Source organism: Rhyacophila brunnea, unplaced genomic scaffold, assembly GCF_057557595.1.
Source record: "Rhyacophila brunnea isolate RB1 unplaced genomic scaffold, BYU_Rbru_1.0 scaffold_252, whole genome shotgun sequence".
In the NCBI taxonomy this organism is placed as follows: domain Eukaryota; kingdom Metazoa; phylum Arthropoda; class Insecta; order Trichoptera; family Rhyacophilidae; genus Rhyacophila; species Rhyacophila brunnea.
In genome coordinates, this window is record NW_028232917.1 from 20,938 (window position 1) to 37,763 (window position 16,826).

General features: G+C 45.7%; 8 protein-coding genes across 8 annotated transcripts; 4 read left to right on the top strand and 4 right to left on the bottom strand.

Moving 5' to 3' along the window:
- Nucleotides 1-3,997: 3,997 nt before the first annotated feature.
- Nucleotides 3,998-4,466, top strand: LOC147068773 (histone H2A). The gene has a single exon (XM_085951817.1). The coding sequence runs from the start codon at nt 4,076-4,078 to the stop codon at nt 4,448-4,450; it is 375 nt and encodes a 124-aa protein (XP_085807943.1). The 5' UTR covers nt 3,998-4,075; the 3' UTR covers nt 4,451-4,466.
- A 1,016-nt stretch (nt 4,467-5,482) lies between these two features.
- LOC147068774 (histone H3-like) lies at nt 5,483-6,040 on the bottom strand. Its single transcript, XM_085951787.1, has one exon. It carries the CDS (start codon nt 6,038-6,040, stop codon nt 5,483-5,485), a length of 558 nt encoding a protein of 185 aa, XP_085807913.1.
- Nucleotides 6,041-6,399: 359 nt separating this feature from the next.
- Nucleotides 6,400-6,711, top strand: LOC147068775 (histone H4). The gene has a single exon (XM_085951789.1). The coding sequence runs from the start codon at nt 6,400-6,402 to the stop codon at nt 6,709-6,711; it is 312 nt and encodes a 103-aa protein (XP_085807915.1).
- A 1,949-nt stretch (nt 6,712-8,660) lies between these two features.
- LOC147068776 (uncharacterized) lies at nt 8,661-9,944 on the bottom strand. Its single transcript, XM_085951816.1, has one exon. The coding sequence runs from the start codon at nt 9,494-9,496 to the stop codon at nt 8,789-8,791; it is 708 nt and encodes a 235-aa protein (XP_085807942.1). The 5' UTR covers nt 9,497-9,944; the 3' UTR covers nt 8,661-8,788.
- A 1,415-nt stretch (nt 9,945-11,359) lies between these two features.
- Nucleotides 11,360-11,734, bottom strand: LOC147068777 (histone H2B-like). Its single transcript, XM_085951790.1, has one exon. The coding sequence runs from the start codon at nt 11,732-11,734 to the stop codon at nt 11,360-11,362; it is 375 nt and encodes a 124-aa protein (XP_085807916.1).
- Nucleotides 11,735-13,944: 2,210 nt separating this feature from the next.
- Nucleotides 13,945-14,413, top strand: LOC147068778 (histone H2A). The gene has a single exon (XM_085951813.1). The coding sequence runs from the start codon at nt 14,023-14,025 to the stop codon at nt 14,395-14,397; it is 375 nt and encodes a 124-aa protein (XP_085807939.1). The 5' UTR covers nt 13,945-14,022; the 3' UTR covers nt 14,398-14,413.
- Nucleotides 14,414-15,429: 1,016 nt separating this feature from the next.
- On the bottom strand, nt 15,430-15,840 carry LOC147068779 (histone H3). Its single transcript, XM_085951791.1, has one exon. The coding sequence runs from the start codon at nt 15,838-15,840 to the stop codon at nt 15,430-15,432; it is 411 nt and encodes a 136-aa protein (XP_085807917.1).
- A 506-nt stretch (nt 15,841-16,346) lies between these two features.
- On the top strand, nt 16,347-16,658 carry LOC147068780 (histone H4). The gene has a single exon (XM_085951814.1). It carries the CDS (start codon nt 16,347-16,349, stop codon nt 16,656-16,658), a length of 312 nt encoding a protein of 103 aa, XP_085807940.1.
- The last annotated feature ends 168 nt before the right edge of the window (nt 16,659-16,826 follow it).

Genomic DNA, 16,826 nt, shown 5'->3' on the forward strand with positions numbered 1-16,826 from the left:
AAACCCAATGAAAACCTCTGAATGATATTAAATCATTAGTGACTTTACGTCGTTTGTGCGCTCATCAAAATTTGAGCCGCGGTGGGGTGAAAAACTCCGATAGTGTGTGTGAGACACTCCCGGCCAAAAACCCTGCCGCTGTGATTTGTATCTGAAAGCTTTATTATCAAAAAGAACAGATTAATGTTTAAGGGAATACATGCATGGTTAAGGTTATCGTCTGAGTTGTGGGTTCTTTGGTGGATCTTTGGTGGTGCCTCTCTGGTCTTCTGGTCGCTAAAGAAGCCCTTGCGCGCTCGACTCTGGTATTGAGGGCGGCTTTGGACGGGTGACTTTTGGCAGCTTGGTGTTGAGAACAGAGGGGCTGTTAAGGATCTGGAATCAAAAATGGTCTATTAGTTTTATTTTATTGTTCGTCGCCGTGTTTGTTTCTTTTTAGTGGTTAAGTCCTTGTATCTCTTGAGTATCATTCTGGGTCTATCGTAATCCATTATGGCGTTTTCATCGTAGTCTTTTAAGTTTTTTATCGTTGGGTTCGGATGGTTATCCAACGAGGCAAAGAATTTTGTGGCCAGTTTCTTAATATGCTCTTCTAGCGTTTCTATTTCAAGGTCTCTGTGCAGGGTTGTTTCTCTGACGTAGTTCGGTGCGCCTGTAATTGTTCTTAGGACTACGTTTTGTACTCTTTGAATTTCTTAGTGAGATTTGGACTACCATGTGCCCATATGGAGCACGCGTAAGACATTATTGGTCTGATTATAGCTGTGAGTAGCAGCAGTTTGCCTCTCGTTGAGACTTTGCTGCGGCTACCTAACATTGGGAGTAGTCTAGCTCTGACTATTCTAGCTTCTCTATCTTTTTCGCTGATATGTTTAAAAAATGAAAGCTCTTTATCTAAATGTAATCCTAGGTATTTAACAGTTTTTGACCACGGTATTGTCTTATTGTTCATGACTATGCTTTGCCTGCTTTTGCAGAGTCTGTCTGATCTGTGGCAGAATATGATTGCTGCGCTTTTTTCTGTATTTATTTTGATGCGCCACTTGTCGCACCACTTGGCTATTTCGTTCGCGGCTAACTGGACTAGTTTAGTGGCCTGGTTATGTTGAATTGATCTAGCTAGTATCGCGGTATCGTCTGCGTACTGTGCGACTATGCAGGATCTTGCGGATGTGTTTGTAGGAATGGGGATGTCTCTAGTATATAGGTTATATAAAATGGGCGCTAATACGGATCCTTGAGGGACTCCTGCTCTGGTGAACCTAATGGAAGATTTGGTTCCATGGTACTTAACTGAGAATTGTCTTCTGGTTAGGAAAGAGTTTAGGATTTTAATCATTGGCAGGTCTACTTCTGCTCTGGAGAGTTTGACTATCAATCCCTCGATCCAAACCTTGTCGAAGGCCTTCGCTATGTCCAGGAACAGTCCTATAGTGAATTTTCTGTGGTTGAGTGCATCTTTAATGTACTCTGTGGTGCGTAACAGTTGGTGTATCGTAGAGTGGCCTTTTCTAAAACCATGCTGTTCGTCTGGTATGAGTTTTTTCTCATCTATAATGATTTGTAATCTTGATTTTATGGCTCTCTCTAGTATTTTACTCATCGTTGGGAGTAAGCTAATTGGCCTGTGGTTCTCTGGGAGCTTTAAGTTCTTGCCGGGTTTTGGCAAGAGGATAATATCGGCAATTTTCCAGGAATCAGGGAAGTATTGCTGTTCTAAGCAGGCGTTGAGTATGTTGGTTAGATACTCAACGCCCGTGTCTGGGAGCTTTTTTAGGGTAAGGTTACTTATCCCGTCGATGCCAGGCGCTTTGCGGTTTTTAAGTCGCTTGATTAAAAATTCGGTTTCGTCTATAGAGACGGCTACCATTGGTGACGTTGGAGGATTAGGTGTGGCATTGATTATGGCTCTGGCTTCTCTCCTAATAGATTGTATGTGTCTTTTTTTACTAACTAGTTCAGTGTCTGAGTCAGAATCTGAGTCAGTGTATGAATCCGAGTCTGAATCTGCGGCTGATACCGGATTTGGAGTGAATTGATCTTCTATGCTGTCAGCGAATAGTTCGCATTTATCTTGGGTGGTAAAAACTGGGCCCATTGGGCCAGTTAGTGGCGTTATTGGACATTTTTTGGTCCTCAGGATTTTAGATAGGCTCCAGTAAGGGTGGCTGCCCTTCACTAGGTTTTGAAGTTTGTTAACCCAAGTTTCCTCGGAAAAGAGTCTGATCTCTTTTCTGACTTTCTTCTTTAGCTCTTTGGCTTTAGAGATGACAGCAGGATCGCCCGTGTCCTGACCGAGTTTTCTAGTTCTGTTCCTCTCTGTTATGAGGAGTTTAATATGTTTTGGAAGGTCGAGTCTGTGTTTGATGTCTGGGCTGATGGGAGTAGAGGCCGCTTTAAGAGCCTCCTGTATGATAGTCGTTAAGTCTGCAATAGCAGAGTCTATCTCTAGTTCGTCGGTGAGAAGTGTGCGGGGTGTGAGATGTTCCTCCAGATAGGCTCCGAACTCTTCCCATGATACTTTATATCTGGTGGAGTCGGGCAGTGTGGCGAATGGGTCTACTGGGTCTCCCAAGTACAGTAGTATGGGTTTGTGGTCTGAGTTTAGTTCGTCAACTGCTCGGATTATTGGTATGTAGCTGGTGTTCCTGCAGATAGCGAAGTCTAGGACGTTTAATGGTAGCCCGTATCTGCGCAAAGTGGTCTCTGATGGAGCCACTATTACGGATTGCGTGTTTTGAGTGTAATTAAAAACTTTATTGCCTCTATAGTCGGTGCTTGGGCAGTTCCAAAGCCGATGCTTTGCGTTAAAGTCTCCTGCTATTATTGAAATGGGAAAAAGTGGGTCTAGGAGGTCGTGGAATTCTTGGAGTGTGGGAGTTTTATTGCTAGGGCTATATATGGATGTAAATTGGGTGAGACCATAGTTTTTGGTGTTAACCAGGACCGTGGTCTCCTCAATGTTGGGAGTGAAGGTTGGAGTTGATGTTGATGGTCGGTGTGAGGGGCAGTGGTCTATCTTTGATTTGATGATGACGGCTGTGCCACCTCCCTTATCAGACAGTCTATCCGTCCTATAGGTAGAGTAATTTGGGAAGTTTATGTTATGATGTGGTTTAAGCCACGTCTCATTGACTAGTAGGATATCTATATCATGCTCTTCTAGGAAGTGGATGATTTCCTTTTTGTCTCTGTTGACGGTGCCTCCAGCGTTCCAGAAGGCTATCTGGAGGGAAGTAGGTTTAAATTTTGAAGCCATTGGGAGTGTGGGATGGGAAGTCGCTTAAGGATGGACGTTTTCTATCTGTCTATCTAGTAATTGATCTGTTCTATGGAGGCTAATGACGCTGTGGCTTGTTTTAATAGTTTTTCCATGCCTGAGCACAGGTTTTTTAGCGTGGCTACTTGTGGGTCGTTCTGGTCTAATTGCCTAGGCGGGGGTCTCGGGACTTGAATCCTCTGGGGCTTCTGGTATGCCGGCGGTGTTTGAAGGAGAGGCTGTTTTTGGGGGTTGGCTTGCTGAAGGTACGGCCATTGTGGCCCTTGGGGATGCCATAGCGGCATTGGGGTAGCTGGGTGAGCTGCTCTATGCCAAGCAGGCCTTAAGGGTGCTGGTCTGCTAGTGTGTGTATTAGTTTGCAAGGTCGGCCCGTTCCATGCTTGGTATTGTCTTTGAGTAATGTGTCTTTGGTTAGGGTAAGCGGGTCTTCTCGTATTCTGGTTATTTTGCGAGTTCGGATTAGCAATGCAGCCCCTAAAGTTTGCTGGGTGTGGACCCCCGCAGTTTGCGCATGTCGCCGGGCCCACTTCCCTTGTGTATTTACAGGTTTCTGATCTGTGGTTCTGTGCCGAAATTTTTTTTTTTTACCGCTTGCCATCGCTGTGTAGAGCGAACGGCGCGCGGCTTTGCGGGTCGCGTGATGCGGCGCACGTCTCCCGCTACGGGCGCACCGCACGCCATCACAAAATAGAGCTTTGGATATCCCTGAGTGAGCTTTCTTCAAAGGACCGTCCGTCGATTCAGATCGACGCGCATCTTTCGCACAGTTAATTTTCAACACTACCACATCTCGCCATGTCTGGTCGCGGAAAAGGCGGTAAAGTCAAGGGAAAGGCAAAGTCTCGTTCGAATCGCGCCGGACTCCAGTTCCCCGTCGGTCGCATACACAGACTCCTGCGCAAGGGAAACTACGCCGAGAGGGTGGGCGCTGGTGCGCCGGTGTACCTGGCCGCCGTCATGGAATACCTCGCCGCCGAAGTACTCGAGTTGGCGGGAAACGCGGCCCGCGACAACAAGAAGACCAGGATCATCCCTCGTCATTTGCAGCTCGCCATCCGCAACGACGAGGAGCTGAACAAGCTGCTCTCCGGTGTCACCATCGCCCAGGGAGGAGTGCTGCCCAACATCCAGGCGGTGCTCTTGCCCAAGAAGACTGAGAAGAAGGCGTAAAAAAAAATAAATAAAAAAAAAAAAATCGTATCTTCTATGATTACATGCAATAATCCATCTATCGTCGTACAAAAGGCCCTTTTCAGGGCCGCCATTTTTATTCAAATCCGACTGGTAGCGAACGTGTCGAGCTCGTTATTGTTGCTTATAAAATTGATTGAAATAATTATTCATCGAAAGTAGGTAGTATTCAAATTGTTATTATTATAGGTATTAATTAGCAATGAATGCGCACAGAGAGAACTGTCCATATTACAATAAATGTTCTGGAAATTCAAAATTTGAAAATACATCTAAAATAAGTAAGTAGGTAGGTAGGTATATAATTTCGTAGTAATTAATGAGGAGATAGAGATGCGATGTGTCGATCTCTTGTTTGTTTAAACTACTCGTATGGTGTGGCGGTTTCAGTTTTAAATAGTTTTGTAGGATAATGATTGTGATATATGTATTTATATAGGTGAGGAGCATCTATTGATTATATCTATATAACGTGTTTAGCGACATTATTATAATTAATTAATTAATTAATTAATTGTGGTAGATGGACGGCGAGATAATATGACAAGGTATGGATGGTGGTGGACTGACGGATAGAAAACGCGTTTTGATAAGAGATTGGTGCGTTTTCTAAAATAATAGGTAATATAAGGAGGCTGTTTAATTAATATTATGTGGGTAGATATTATTTAATGAATCTCGCCTCACACACAACGCACTACGTACGCAGCGTTGCGTTATTATTAGATGGTGAGTATATTTTATCTAATCAACTGCTTAATTGATCAATTACATACAACAAACGCAATATTACTAACAAACCTATTTTTATCCAAAAATAGTGGAACACGCAGGATGATAATAATATATTATACTTGGATAAATAGGTATATATAAATATATTATTATAGGCACATAACGGCCGATCGCTCGCTCACGGTTGCGTAAACATTCGAATGTCAAAAAATTTGCGGCCCTGAAAAGGGCCTTTTGCGATAGGTATGATAAATATTATTTTTTTTTTTTTAATTCTTAAGCGCGTTCGCCGCGGATTCGTCTCGCCAGCTGGATATCTTTGGGCATGATGGTGACGCGTTTGGCGTGGATGGCGCAAAGGTTCGTGTCCTCGAATAGACCGACGAGGTACGCCTCGCTGGCCTCCTGCAGCGCCATGACGGCCGAGCTCTGGAAGCGCAGATCGGTCTTGAAATCTTGAGCGATCTCGCGCACCAGTCGCTGGAAGGGCAGCTTGCGGATGAGGAGCTCAGTGCTCTTCTGATAACGGCGGATCTCACGGAGAGCGACCGTACCGGGCCTGTAACGATGGGGCTTCTTCACGCCCCCTGTGGCCGGCGCGCTTTTCCTCGCGGCCTTCGTGGCGAGCTGTTTGCGGGGAGCTTTTCCACCGGTGGATTTTCGGGCAGTCTGCTTGGTACGAGCCATGTCTTCTTCTTCAAAGTAGTAGGTTCTGAAACGAGCGTTCAACGAGAAGTGTGCACGCGATCCCGCAGACGGGGTGACTATATAGAGAGATCCGCTCGCTGCGATTGGTCGATGCGGTCGCCTTCGGCTGAACAGTGGGGTGATCATTTTTGTCGGCGTATCGTTTTGAGGTCGAAATATTGCCTGAAAAGTTAATTTTTTTTGAAAATATCTCTTTTTATTCTATTCCGCAATTATTAATTATAGCCGTTATCTTTATTGCGCACTCGCTTTGCGCGAAATGCGCAGCGCTGGGCGTGGTTGCGCCGCGACGCGCCAGAGCGAGACGCACTCGCCCGCGCCTTGATTTCGCAAGGAAGCGAGCGAGACGTCGCATACGCGCGAGACGAGCGTCTATAAAAGAGACGTCGCAGGGAGCAAAATTTTATAATTCGTCTAGCGGCCGCAGTGAGCGCATCGCATCGTTTCGATTTTTGACATCATCCACTTTTTGACACTCATACAAGATGACCGGTCGCGGTAAAGGAGGAAAGGGATTGGGAAAAGGGGGCGCCAAGCGTCACAGGAAGGTTCTTCGCGATAACATCCAGGGCATCACGAAGCCTGCGATCCGTCGTCTGGCTCGTCGCGGCGGAGTCAAGCGCATATCTGGCTTGATTTACGAAGAGACCCGAGGAGTCCTGAAGGTGTTCCTCGAGAACGTCATCAGGGACGCCGTCACCTACACGGAGCACGCGAAGAGGAAGACCGTCACCGCCATGGACGTCGTGTACGCCCTGAAGAGACAGGGTCGCACCCTGTACGGTTTCGGCGGCTAAGCTGGCCAATATAATGCCTTTCATCGTATCGTCTCGTCTAGATACAATACAGACTGACTACGCATAATGATGGATGAGTGGGTTGGTTTTTATGCTACGCCCGCTTAACTATTATTATGTGAATATATCTATCTACTCACATACAAACGGCCCTTTTCAGGGCCACCATGTCTATTTCGTTCGATCCGTTTGCATTCGTATAGTATCGCAGTAATAATGCATGCAGCTGTTGTTCGGTTAGGTTAGGTTTGATTTGATTACGTTAGGTTAGGTTTGATTTGATTTGATTTGATTAGGTTAGGTTTGATTTGGTTAGGTTAGGTTTGTTCGGTTAGGCTAGGTTTGATTTGGTTAGGTTAGGTTTGTTCGGTTAGGTTGGGTTTGATTTGATTTGATTAGGTTAGGTTTATTCGGTTAGGTTAGGTTTGATTTGGTTAGGTTAGGTTAGGTTTGTTCGGTTAGGTTGGGTTTGATTTGATTTGATTAGGTTAGGTTTATTCGGTTAGGTTAGGTTTGATTTGGTTAGGTTAGGTTTGTTCGGTTATGTTGGGTTTGATTTGGTTAGGTTAGGTTTGTTCGGTTAGGTTGGGTTTGATTTGGTTAGGTTAGGTTAGGTTTGTTCGGTTAGGTTAGGTTTGATTTGGTTAGGTTAGGTTTGTTCGGTTAGGTTGGGTTTGATTTGATTAGGTTAGGTTTGATTTGATTAGGTTAGGTTAGGTTTGTTCGGTTAGGTTAGGTTTGATTTGGTTAGGTTAGGTTTGTTCGGTTAGGTTGGGTTTGATTTGATTAGGTTAGGTTTGTTCGGTTAGGCTAGGTTTGATTTGATTAGGTTAGGTTTGTTCGGTTAGGTTGGGTTTGATTTGATTAGGTTAGGTTTGTTCGGTTAGGCTAGGTTTGATTTGATTAGGTTAGGTTTGTTCGGTTAGGTTAGGTTTGATTTGATTAGGTTAGGTTTGTTCGGTTAGGTTAGGTTTGTTAACCGACTGACCCGACGTTGGCTTAATTGTGTTAAATGCCCCGATCAGTCTTTGAACGTTTTGTGTTTTCTGTCTACTTTTTTCATATATAAAATCGTTTTTTCAATTAATATTTGATAATAAAGAAATCCCGAATCCCGAGAAAAGATCGGAATTTCCCGAAATTTTTAAAATTCCATTATTCGTTCAAATATGAAATTAATTATGTTCAGACTTCAGATAATGTAGTTGTGACTAGAGTTGGGTTTCGGGAATTACCCGACGGGAATTTTAAAAATTTCGGGAAATTCCGATCTTTTCTCGGGATTCGGGATTTCTTTATTATCAAATATTAATTGAAAAAACGATTTTATATATGAAAAAAGTAGACAGAAAACACAAAACGTTCAAAGACTGATCGGGGCATTTAACACAATTAAGCCAACGTCGGGTCAGTCGGTTAACAAACCTAACCTAACCGAACAAACCTAACCTAATCAAATCAAACCTAACCTAACCGAACAAACCTAACCTAATCAAATCAAACCTAGCCTAACCGAACAAACCTAACCTAATCAAATCAAACCCAACCTAACCGAACAAACCTAACCTAACCAAATCAAACCTAACCTAACCGAACAAACCTAACCTAACCTAACCAAATCAAACCCAACCTAACCGAACAAACCTAACCTAACCAAATCAAACCTAACCTAACCGAACAAACCTAACCTAACCAAATCAAACCTAACCTAACCGAACAAACCTAACCTAATTAAATCAAACCTAACCTAACTCAAAATCAACCAACCAAACCACCAAAATTTTATTTTGAATTTCGTGTTGATTTAAAATTTTACCTAGGTAGGTGAGTGAGTGCAATTTGCGTATTGATACGTGCTCGATATCATTCGACACCTGAATTGTGTTGGTAGCCCTGAAAAGGGCTTTTGTTTCAATAAAATGCGAGCGAACGCGTATTATTCATCTCCATCTCTATCCTCATTCATCTCGTCTATTGTCGTCGTCGTCGTCATCCACCCGAGATACCCCCCCTTCCCGGGCTGCCGTCGTCGCATCATCGTCATCGTGATGATTAGATTAGATTCGATCACGGCGTCTTACTTCTTCGCAGCGGCTTTCTTCGCGGCGGGCTTCTTCGCAGCGGCCTTCTTGGGCTTTGGCGCCTTCGGCTTCTTCGTGGGCGGCTTGGCGGACTTTTTCGCCTTGGTCGGCGTCTTGGGCTTGGCGGCCTTCTTGGCGGCGGGGGCGGCCTTCTTGGGAGAGGCAGCTTTCTTGGCGGCTGCGGCCGATCTGGCCGCGGTTTCAAGAGGGGCCGACGACTTTCTCATGGCGGTCGCGGGCTTCTTCTTTGCGGCTGCCGCCGAAGACTTGCCTCCGCCGGCTGCGGCGCCCTTCTTCTCCTTGGATGAGGCGGGGCGCGATTTCTTCGCGGCGGGCTTCTTACCGGAGGTGGAGCCGCCCGCCGATTTGGCCTTGCCGGCTTCCAGTTTGAACGAACCGGAGGCCCCCTTGCCCTTGGTCTGCACTAGGGCGCCGGATTCGACGGCACCCTTCAGGTATTTCTTGATGAAGGGCGCCAGCTTGTCGGCGTCCACCTTGTAGTTGGCCGAGATGTATTTTTTTATCGCCTGCAGGGAGGATCCGGCGCGCTCTTTCAGCTCTTTGATGGCGCTGTTGACCATCTCAGAGGTCTTGGGATGCGTCGGCTTGACCTTGGGCTTCTTCGCGGCTTTGCCTGCTGCCGATTTCTTCGCAGGGGTAGAGGGCACCGGCGAAGCGGTGACGGGTGCTGCTGTATCTGCCATCTTTGCGTTATTCGATTGATTGAATAATAGAATGAAATATAATATTAAATTATATTGTATCGCGGCGTATATTCTGCTTGCTTGCTTGCTATCTATCTGTACGATGCGCTAGAGTGAAACGACTCGAACGGCTCGCGGATTGTATACGGCGAGAGCGAGACGGGTGCCGCAGTACCGATGTGCGAACGCCGCTCTCAGAGATGATGTCCGTCTAGATCGGCGATTTTAGTCACGAATTGCACCGGCATTTTTGCTTCGATCTCTCGATATTTTTCAATTTTTCGCGGCCGCCGCCCTAGCGAGGGGGCTCAGGGGCGGGCGGTCGCGCCGCCCACCGATCTGTCTGTCGTTTCAAAGCGGGCGAATGGTCGCGAGTCTGTCCTCGGGCTCGCGGGATGCGTTTCAAATTGGAATTGTGTCCGCGCGCGCACATAACGTGTCGGGAAAATGGCCGTAGATTCGTTAAGAATTATCAGATTCCAACGATCGAGCCTTCGTCCGGCGCGTCGATATACCTCCTCGCGGTTGCGATCGGCCGCGGGCCCCTGGCGCCCCCACGGGCGTCGCGATCCGCCCCCGAGTCGGCCGGAGTTAGCACAAGACGATCGCGGCATACAAACATTACTCGTATCGGGCGAAGACGACGGCGGCGGCCCCGCGGTGCTCGATGCAGTCCGCAGTGTTCACGAAGGAGCAGCAGGCGACGATGGTGCATGGTATTGTGCACGATGGTAAATAAAGAAGCACGACATGAGAATAGAATGTTCAATTCGAATAATTACTTACCTAACAATGGATTGCGATAGGTACGGCGCGATCGGTCGCTCGCTCGCTCACTGCGCCTCCCTCCCTCCCTCCCTCCCGCGATAGATAGATATCGTAAATAAATAGTTATAATCAATTAATTAATTAATTAAATAATTAATTAAATAATTAAATATGATAATATAATATTATGAGTGTGTTTAATATGACCGATGCAAAGCATACTGGCATGTAACAACGCACATATGAGAGTAGAAAACCATAGCAGCCGAAATCGACAACCATAACCATAAGTGCGAGACCGAAACACGAATTACTAATGTCATTGTTACTATTAAGTACCTATATGAAATCAAATATGAAGACATTGGACACTGGAAGGATTATTTTAAGATATCGATCGGGGGGGGGGGGATTCGGAATAAACTATTCCCGAAATTATGTGTCATGTACGTACGTACGTACGTACCAAAAAATCTATCGTACAATGCAAAATTATCCGATTCGCATTATTTATGTATCGCAGGTCCATCCGTTGAAGGATCGATGAAAATCCTCCACGCACAGACGATAATCGAGATAACAAACAGATGTGTAATATTATGTACCTAAATCTAATGTGATATTTTCTTTTTCAGATGCACGCACGCATGCATTCACCTAAGATGTATGGATAATATTATCAATAGTATAATGATGACTTATTGTTCTACTTACTGACTTACTTAGGTGGGTACTGTTGTACTTAATAATAATAAAATAATATTCACAGATAGATTGATTCTTATTATTTTCCTATCAAATCATCCTTCGTGGCGGGCTTAGTTAGTTATCTAGTCTAGTTTATAATATGGTGTTGGATAATGATATAATTATAAGCGCAGATACAAGATAATTATTGTAACAAATATTCGTATTATTATTATTACAATAGGTAGGCAGTCAGTCGATTTATTTATTTTTCCTGCTTGGCATAATATTAATAGCGATAATGAGACTAGCGAAACATGCGATTCGATCAATTCGATTTGAAAATATTGGCGGCCCTTAAAAGGGCCTTTGCTGGTTTTTTTTCTTCTTTCTTCATTTTCATGGACTTCACTTGGAGCTGGTGTATTTGGTGACTGCCTTTGTTCCTTCGCTGACGGCGTGCTTGGCGAGCTCTCCGGGCAGAAGGAGCCTGACGGCGGTCTGGATCTCCCTGCTGGTGATGGTGGAGCGCTTGTTGTAGTGGGCGAGGCGCGACGCTTCGGCGGCGATCCTCTCGAAGATGTCGTTGACGAAGCTGTTCATGATGCTCATCGCCTTACTGGAGATTCCGGTGTCGGGGTGCACCTGCTTGAGCACCTTGTAGATGTAGATTGCGTAACTCTCCTTCCTCCTCCTCTTTGTCTTCTTCTTGTCTCCCTTGGAGATGTTCTTCTGGGCTTTGCCGGATTTCTTGGCGGCCTTTCCGCTAGTCTTGGGCGGCATGATGATCGGCGATGGGTATTACGATACAATACGGATATATAGATAGATTAGGTAGGTGCGGTGTCAATCGGCGGCGGTGGCTCGAGTGAGAATCTGCCGAAATTTTTTTTTTTTACCGCTTGCCATCGCTGTGTAGAGCGAACGGCGCGCGGCTTTGCGGGTCGCGTGATGCGGCGCACGTCTCCCGCTACGGGCGCACCGCACGCCATCACAAAATAGAGCTTTGGATATACCAGAAGACAATTTTCTATCAAATACCACGGAATCAAATCTTCCATCAGACGCATTAAAGCTGGAGTTCCCCAAGGATCGGTACTAGCCCCCATCCTATACAACCTCTACACCAGAGACATACCCATCCCAAGCAATACCTCCGCAAGATCCTGTATAGTCGCTCAATACGCAGACGACACCGCCATACTAGCTAGATCTATCCAACTCAACCAGGCCACTAAATTAGTTCAACTAGCAGCTAACCAAATAGTTAAATGGTGCGACAAGTGGCGCATCAAACTAAATGCCAGCAAAAGCGAGGCAATTATCTTCAGACATAGGGGCGATAGGCTCTGCAAAATCAGAAATCAACTCGTCATGAGCAAAAAACTAATCCCGTGGTCAACCACGGTCAAATACTTAGGACTTCACTTAGATAAGAATCTTACATTCTTTAAACACATCAACTCAAAAGACAGAGAAGCTAGAATAGTAAAAGCCAGACTAACCCCAATGCTAGGTAGGCGCAGCAAAGTCTCCATGAGAGGCAAACTGCTATTACATACAGCAATAATTAGACCCATCATGACCTACGCTTGCCCCATCTGGGCTCACGGCAGCCCAAACCTCATCAAGAAGCTGCAAGTAGTTCAAAACATAGTCCTAAGATCGATTACAGGCGCCCCAAACTACGTCCGCAATAAAATACTACATAGAGACCTAGAAATGGAAACGCTAGAAGAGCACATAGGAAAACTAGCGATAAAATTCTACGCGTCAATGGATAATCATCCAAACGCTATAATCAAAAATCTCAACGACTACGACGAGAATACAGTCATGGACCATGACAGACCCAGGTCCTTCCTTAGGAGAATAAAGGCAGGACCCAGCATAAACAAAAACAAAAACAAACAACTACGACGCAGGAACAGATAATAAATATAACAAATATATAACAAATATAAAAATGCCACTTATGATTACAGATACAGATCCAAAGCTGCCCCTCTCTGTCGTCTCGAACTGCCGCGAACCGCCCTCAAAACTCTGAGCCGAGCGTCAAATGGCACAGCCCACACAGATGGATGACTAGAGAGTAGCAGCCCAAGACTCGTACTAGATGACTCCTCTCTCGAAGCATAGACCGCAACCTTTTCCTTCTTCTTACTAACCTGTTCTTTTTATAATAAAGCTTACAGATACAAATCACAGCGGCGGGGTTTTTGGCCGGGAGAGTCTCACAAACACTCCCGGAGTTTTTCACCCCGCCGCGGCTCAAATTTTGATGAGCAATCATGATGGGCCTAACATCCCAAAACGAGTGGTTATCGTTTTTCTATTCTTCTTTCTTCGACTTCACTCGCTTGGACTGGTGTGGTGTATGCCTCGGAACGAGCATGACTGGCCTCCTGAGATGGCGTGCTGGCAAGCCCGCTAAAACTGGATGGGACGTAAGCTGGCGCGGCGGACTCTCAACGATGAACTCCGCCCCGTGCATGATTCCGATGTCCCGATGCTACACTCAAACTCCTCCTCCTCTGGCGTCTTCAATCAAACAAGAAGGCAATACCGCCGTTGGCCTTTGGCGGTTGATGATCGGCTGATGGGCAATAACTCGGACGGTGAAGACGGTGGTCCGGGCTGTGGCTCGAATGAGAATGCTAAACGAACATATCCATTACTAGTTAAAAACTTTTTCTCATTTTTAACTAAGATTAAAAATTAAAATTAAATTCATTATTAAAACAACACCCCTTGCCATATAGAGGATCTCAAAACCTCACCCGAGTCTCCTCAAGACCCGAACGGGTCTCTTCAAGACCCCGTAATAAACGGGTCTCCTCAAGACCCGGAGTAAAATCGCACACGTAAATTCAGAGAAACCTTCACCAGCGACCAAATAATAGAGACGAAGGGGATAATGCTTAACGTATGTGAGCCCCATAAATACTGAAGGATGATCCAAAGTCAAAGTCAAGTCCCTGAGTGAGCTTTCTTCAAAGGACCGTCCGTCGATTCAGATCGACGCGCATCTTTCGCACAGTTAATTTTCAACACTACCACATCTCGCCATGTCTGGTCGCGGAAAAGGCGGTAAAGTCAAGGGAAAGGCAAAGTCTCGTTCGAATCGCGCCGGACTCCAGTTCCCCGTCGGTCGCATACACAGACTCCTGCGCAAGGGAAACTACGCCGAGAGGGTGGGCGCTGGTGCGCCGGTGTACCTGGCCGCCGTCATGGAATACCTCGCCGCCGAAGTACTCGAGTTGGCGGGAAACGCGGCCCGCGACAACAAGAAGACCAGGATCATCCCTCGTCATTTGCAGCTCGCCATCCGCAACGACGAGGAGCTGAACAAGCTGCTCTCCGGTGTCACCATCGCCCAGGGAGGAGTGCTGCCCAACATCCAGGCGGTGCTCTTGCCCAAGAAGACTGAGAAGAAGGCGTAAAAAAAAATAAATAAAAAAAAAAAAATCGTATCTTCTATGATTACATGCAATAATCCATCTATCGTCGTACAAAAGGCCCTTTTCAGGGCCGCCATTTTTATTCAAATCCGACTGGTAGCGAACGTGTCGAGCTCGTTATTGTTGCTTATAAAATTGATTGAAATAATTATTCATCGAAAGTAGGTAGTATTCAAATTGTTATTATTATAGGTATTAATTAGCAATGAATGCGCACAGAGAGAACTGTCCATATTACAATAAATGTTCTGGAAATTCAAAATTTGAAAATACATCTAAAATAAGTAAGTAGGTAGGTAGGTATATAATTTCGTAGTAATTAATGAGGAGATAGAGATGCGATGTGTCGATCTCTTGTTTGTTTAAACTACTCGTATGGTGTGGCGGTTTCAGTTTTAAATAGTTTTGTAGGATAATGATTGTGATATATGTATTTATATAGGTGAGGAGCATCTATTGATTATATCTATATAACGTGTTTAGCGACATTATTATAATTAATTAATTAATTAATTAATTGTGGTAGATGGACGGCGAGATAATATGACAAGGTATGGATGGTGGTGGACTGACGGATAGAAAACGCGTTTTGATAAGAGATTGGTGCGTTTTCTAAAATAATAGGTAATATAAGGAGGCTGTTTAATTAATATTATGTGGGTAGATATTATTTAATGAATCTCGCCTCACACACAACGCACTACGTACGCAGCGTTGCGTTATTATTAGATGGTGAGTATATTTTATCTAATCAACTGCTTAATTGATCAATTACATACAACAAACGCAATATTACTAACAAACCTATTTTTATCCAAAAATAGTGGAACACGCAGGATGATAATAATATATTATACTTGGATAAATAGGTATATATAAATATATTATTATAGGCACATAACGGCCGATCGCTCGCTCACGGTTGCGTAAACATTCGAATGTCAAAAAATTTGCGGCCCTGAAAAGGGCCTTTTGCGATAGGTATGATAAATATTATTTTTTTTTTTTTAATTCTTAAGCGCGTTCGCCGCGGATTCGTCTCGCCAGCTGGATATCTTTGGGCATGATGGTGACGCGTTTGGCGTGGATGGCGCAAAGGTTCGTGTCCTCGAATAGACCGACGAGGTACGCCTCGCTGGCCTCCTGCAGCGCCATGACGGCCGAGCTCTGGAAGCGCAGATCGGTCTTGAAATCTTGAGCGATCTCGCGCACCAGTCGCTGGAAGGGCAGCTTGCGGATGAGGAGCTCAGTGCTCTTCTGATAACGGCGGATCTCACGGAGAGCGACCGTACCGGGCCTGTAACGATGGGGCTTCTTCACGCCCCCTGTGGCCGGCGCGCTTTTCCTCGCGGCCTTCGTGGCGAGCTGTTTGCGGGGAGCTTTTCCACCGGTGGATTTTCGGGCAGTCTGCTTGGTACGAGCCATGTCTTCTTCTTCAAAGTAGTAGGTTCTGAAACGAGCGTTCAACGAGAAGTGTGCACGCGATCCCGCAGACGGGGTGACTATATAGAGAGATCCGCTCGCTGCGATTGGTCGATGCGGTCGCCTTCGGCTGAACAGTGGGGGTGATCATTTTTGTCGGCGTATCGTTTTGAGGTCGAAATATTGCCTGAAAGTTAATTTTTTTTGAAAATATCTCTTTTTATTCTATTCCGCAATTATTAATTATAGCCGTTATCTTTATTGCGCACTCGCTTTGCGCGAAATGCGCAGCGCTGGGCGTGGTTGCGCCGCGACGCGCCAGAGCGAGACGCACTCGCCCGCGCCTTGATTTCGCAAGGAAGCGAGCGAGACGTCGCATACGCGCGAGACGAGCGTCTATAAAAGAGACGTCGCAGGGAGCAAAATTTTATAATTCGTCTAGCGGCCGCAGTGAGCGCATCGCATCGTTTCGATTTTTGACATCATCCACTTTTTGACACTCATACAAGATGACCGGTCGCGGTAAAGGAGGAAAGGGATTGGGAAAAGGGGGCGCCAAGCGTCACAGGAAGGTTCTTCGCGATAACATCCAGGGCATCACGAAGCCTGCGATCCGTCGTCTGGCTCGTCGCGGCGGAGTCAAGCGCATATCTGGCTTGATTTACGAAGAGACCCGAGGAGTCCTGAAGGTGTTCCTCGAGAACGTCATCAGGGACGCCGTCACCTACACGGAGCACGCGAAGAGGAAGACCGTCACCGCCATGGACGTCGTGTACGCCCTGAAGAGACAGGGTCGCACCCTGTACGGTTTCGGCGGCTAAGCTGGCCAATATAATGCCTTTCATCGTATCGTCTCGTCTAGATACAATACAGACTGACTACGCATAATGATGGATGAGTGGGTTGGTTTTTATGCTACGCCCGCTTAACTATTATTATGTGAATATATCTATCTACTCACATACAAACGGCCCTTTTCAGGGCCACCA

What these genes read in the sequence shown, in the direction of transcription:
- LOC147068780 (XM_085951814.1), top strand. Translation starts at nt 16,347, where the DNA reads ATGACCGGTCGCGGTAAAGGAGGAAAGGGATTGGGAAAAGGGGGCGCC.
- LOC147068778 (XM_085951813.1), top strand. Translation starts at nt 14,023, where the DNA reads ATGTCTGGTCGCGGAAAAGGCGGTAAAGTCAAGGGAAAGGCAAAGTCT.
- LOC147068779 (XM_085951791.1), bottom strand. Translation starts at nt 15,840, where the DNA reads ATGGCTCGTACCAAGCAGACTGCCCGAAAATCCACCGGTGGAAAAGCT.
- LOC147068777 (XM_085951790.1), bottom strand. Translation starts at nt 11,734, where the DNA reads ATGCCGCCCAAGACTAGCGGAAAGGCCGCCAAGAAATCCGGCAAAGCC.
- LOC147068776 (XM_085951816.1), bottom strand. Translation starts at nt 9,496, where the DNA reads ATGGCAGATACAGCAGCACCCGTCACCGCTTCGCCGGTGCCCTCTACC.
- LOC147068773 (XM_085951817.1), top strand. Translation starts at nt 4,076, where the DNA reads ATGTCTGGTCGCGGAAAAGGCGGTAAAGTCAAGGGAAAGGCAAAGTCT.
- LOC147068775 (XM_085951789.1), top strand. Translation starts at nt 6,400, where the DNA reads ATGACCGGTCGCGGTAAAGGAGGAAAGGGATTGGGAAAAGGGGGCGCC.
- LOC147068774 (XM_085951787.1), bottom strand. Translation starts at nt 6,040, where the DNA reads ATGATCACCCCACTGTTCAGCCGAAGGCGACCGCATCGACCAATCGCA.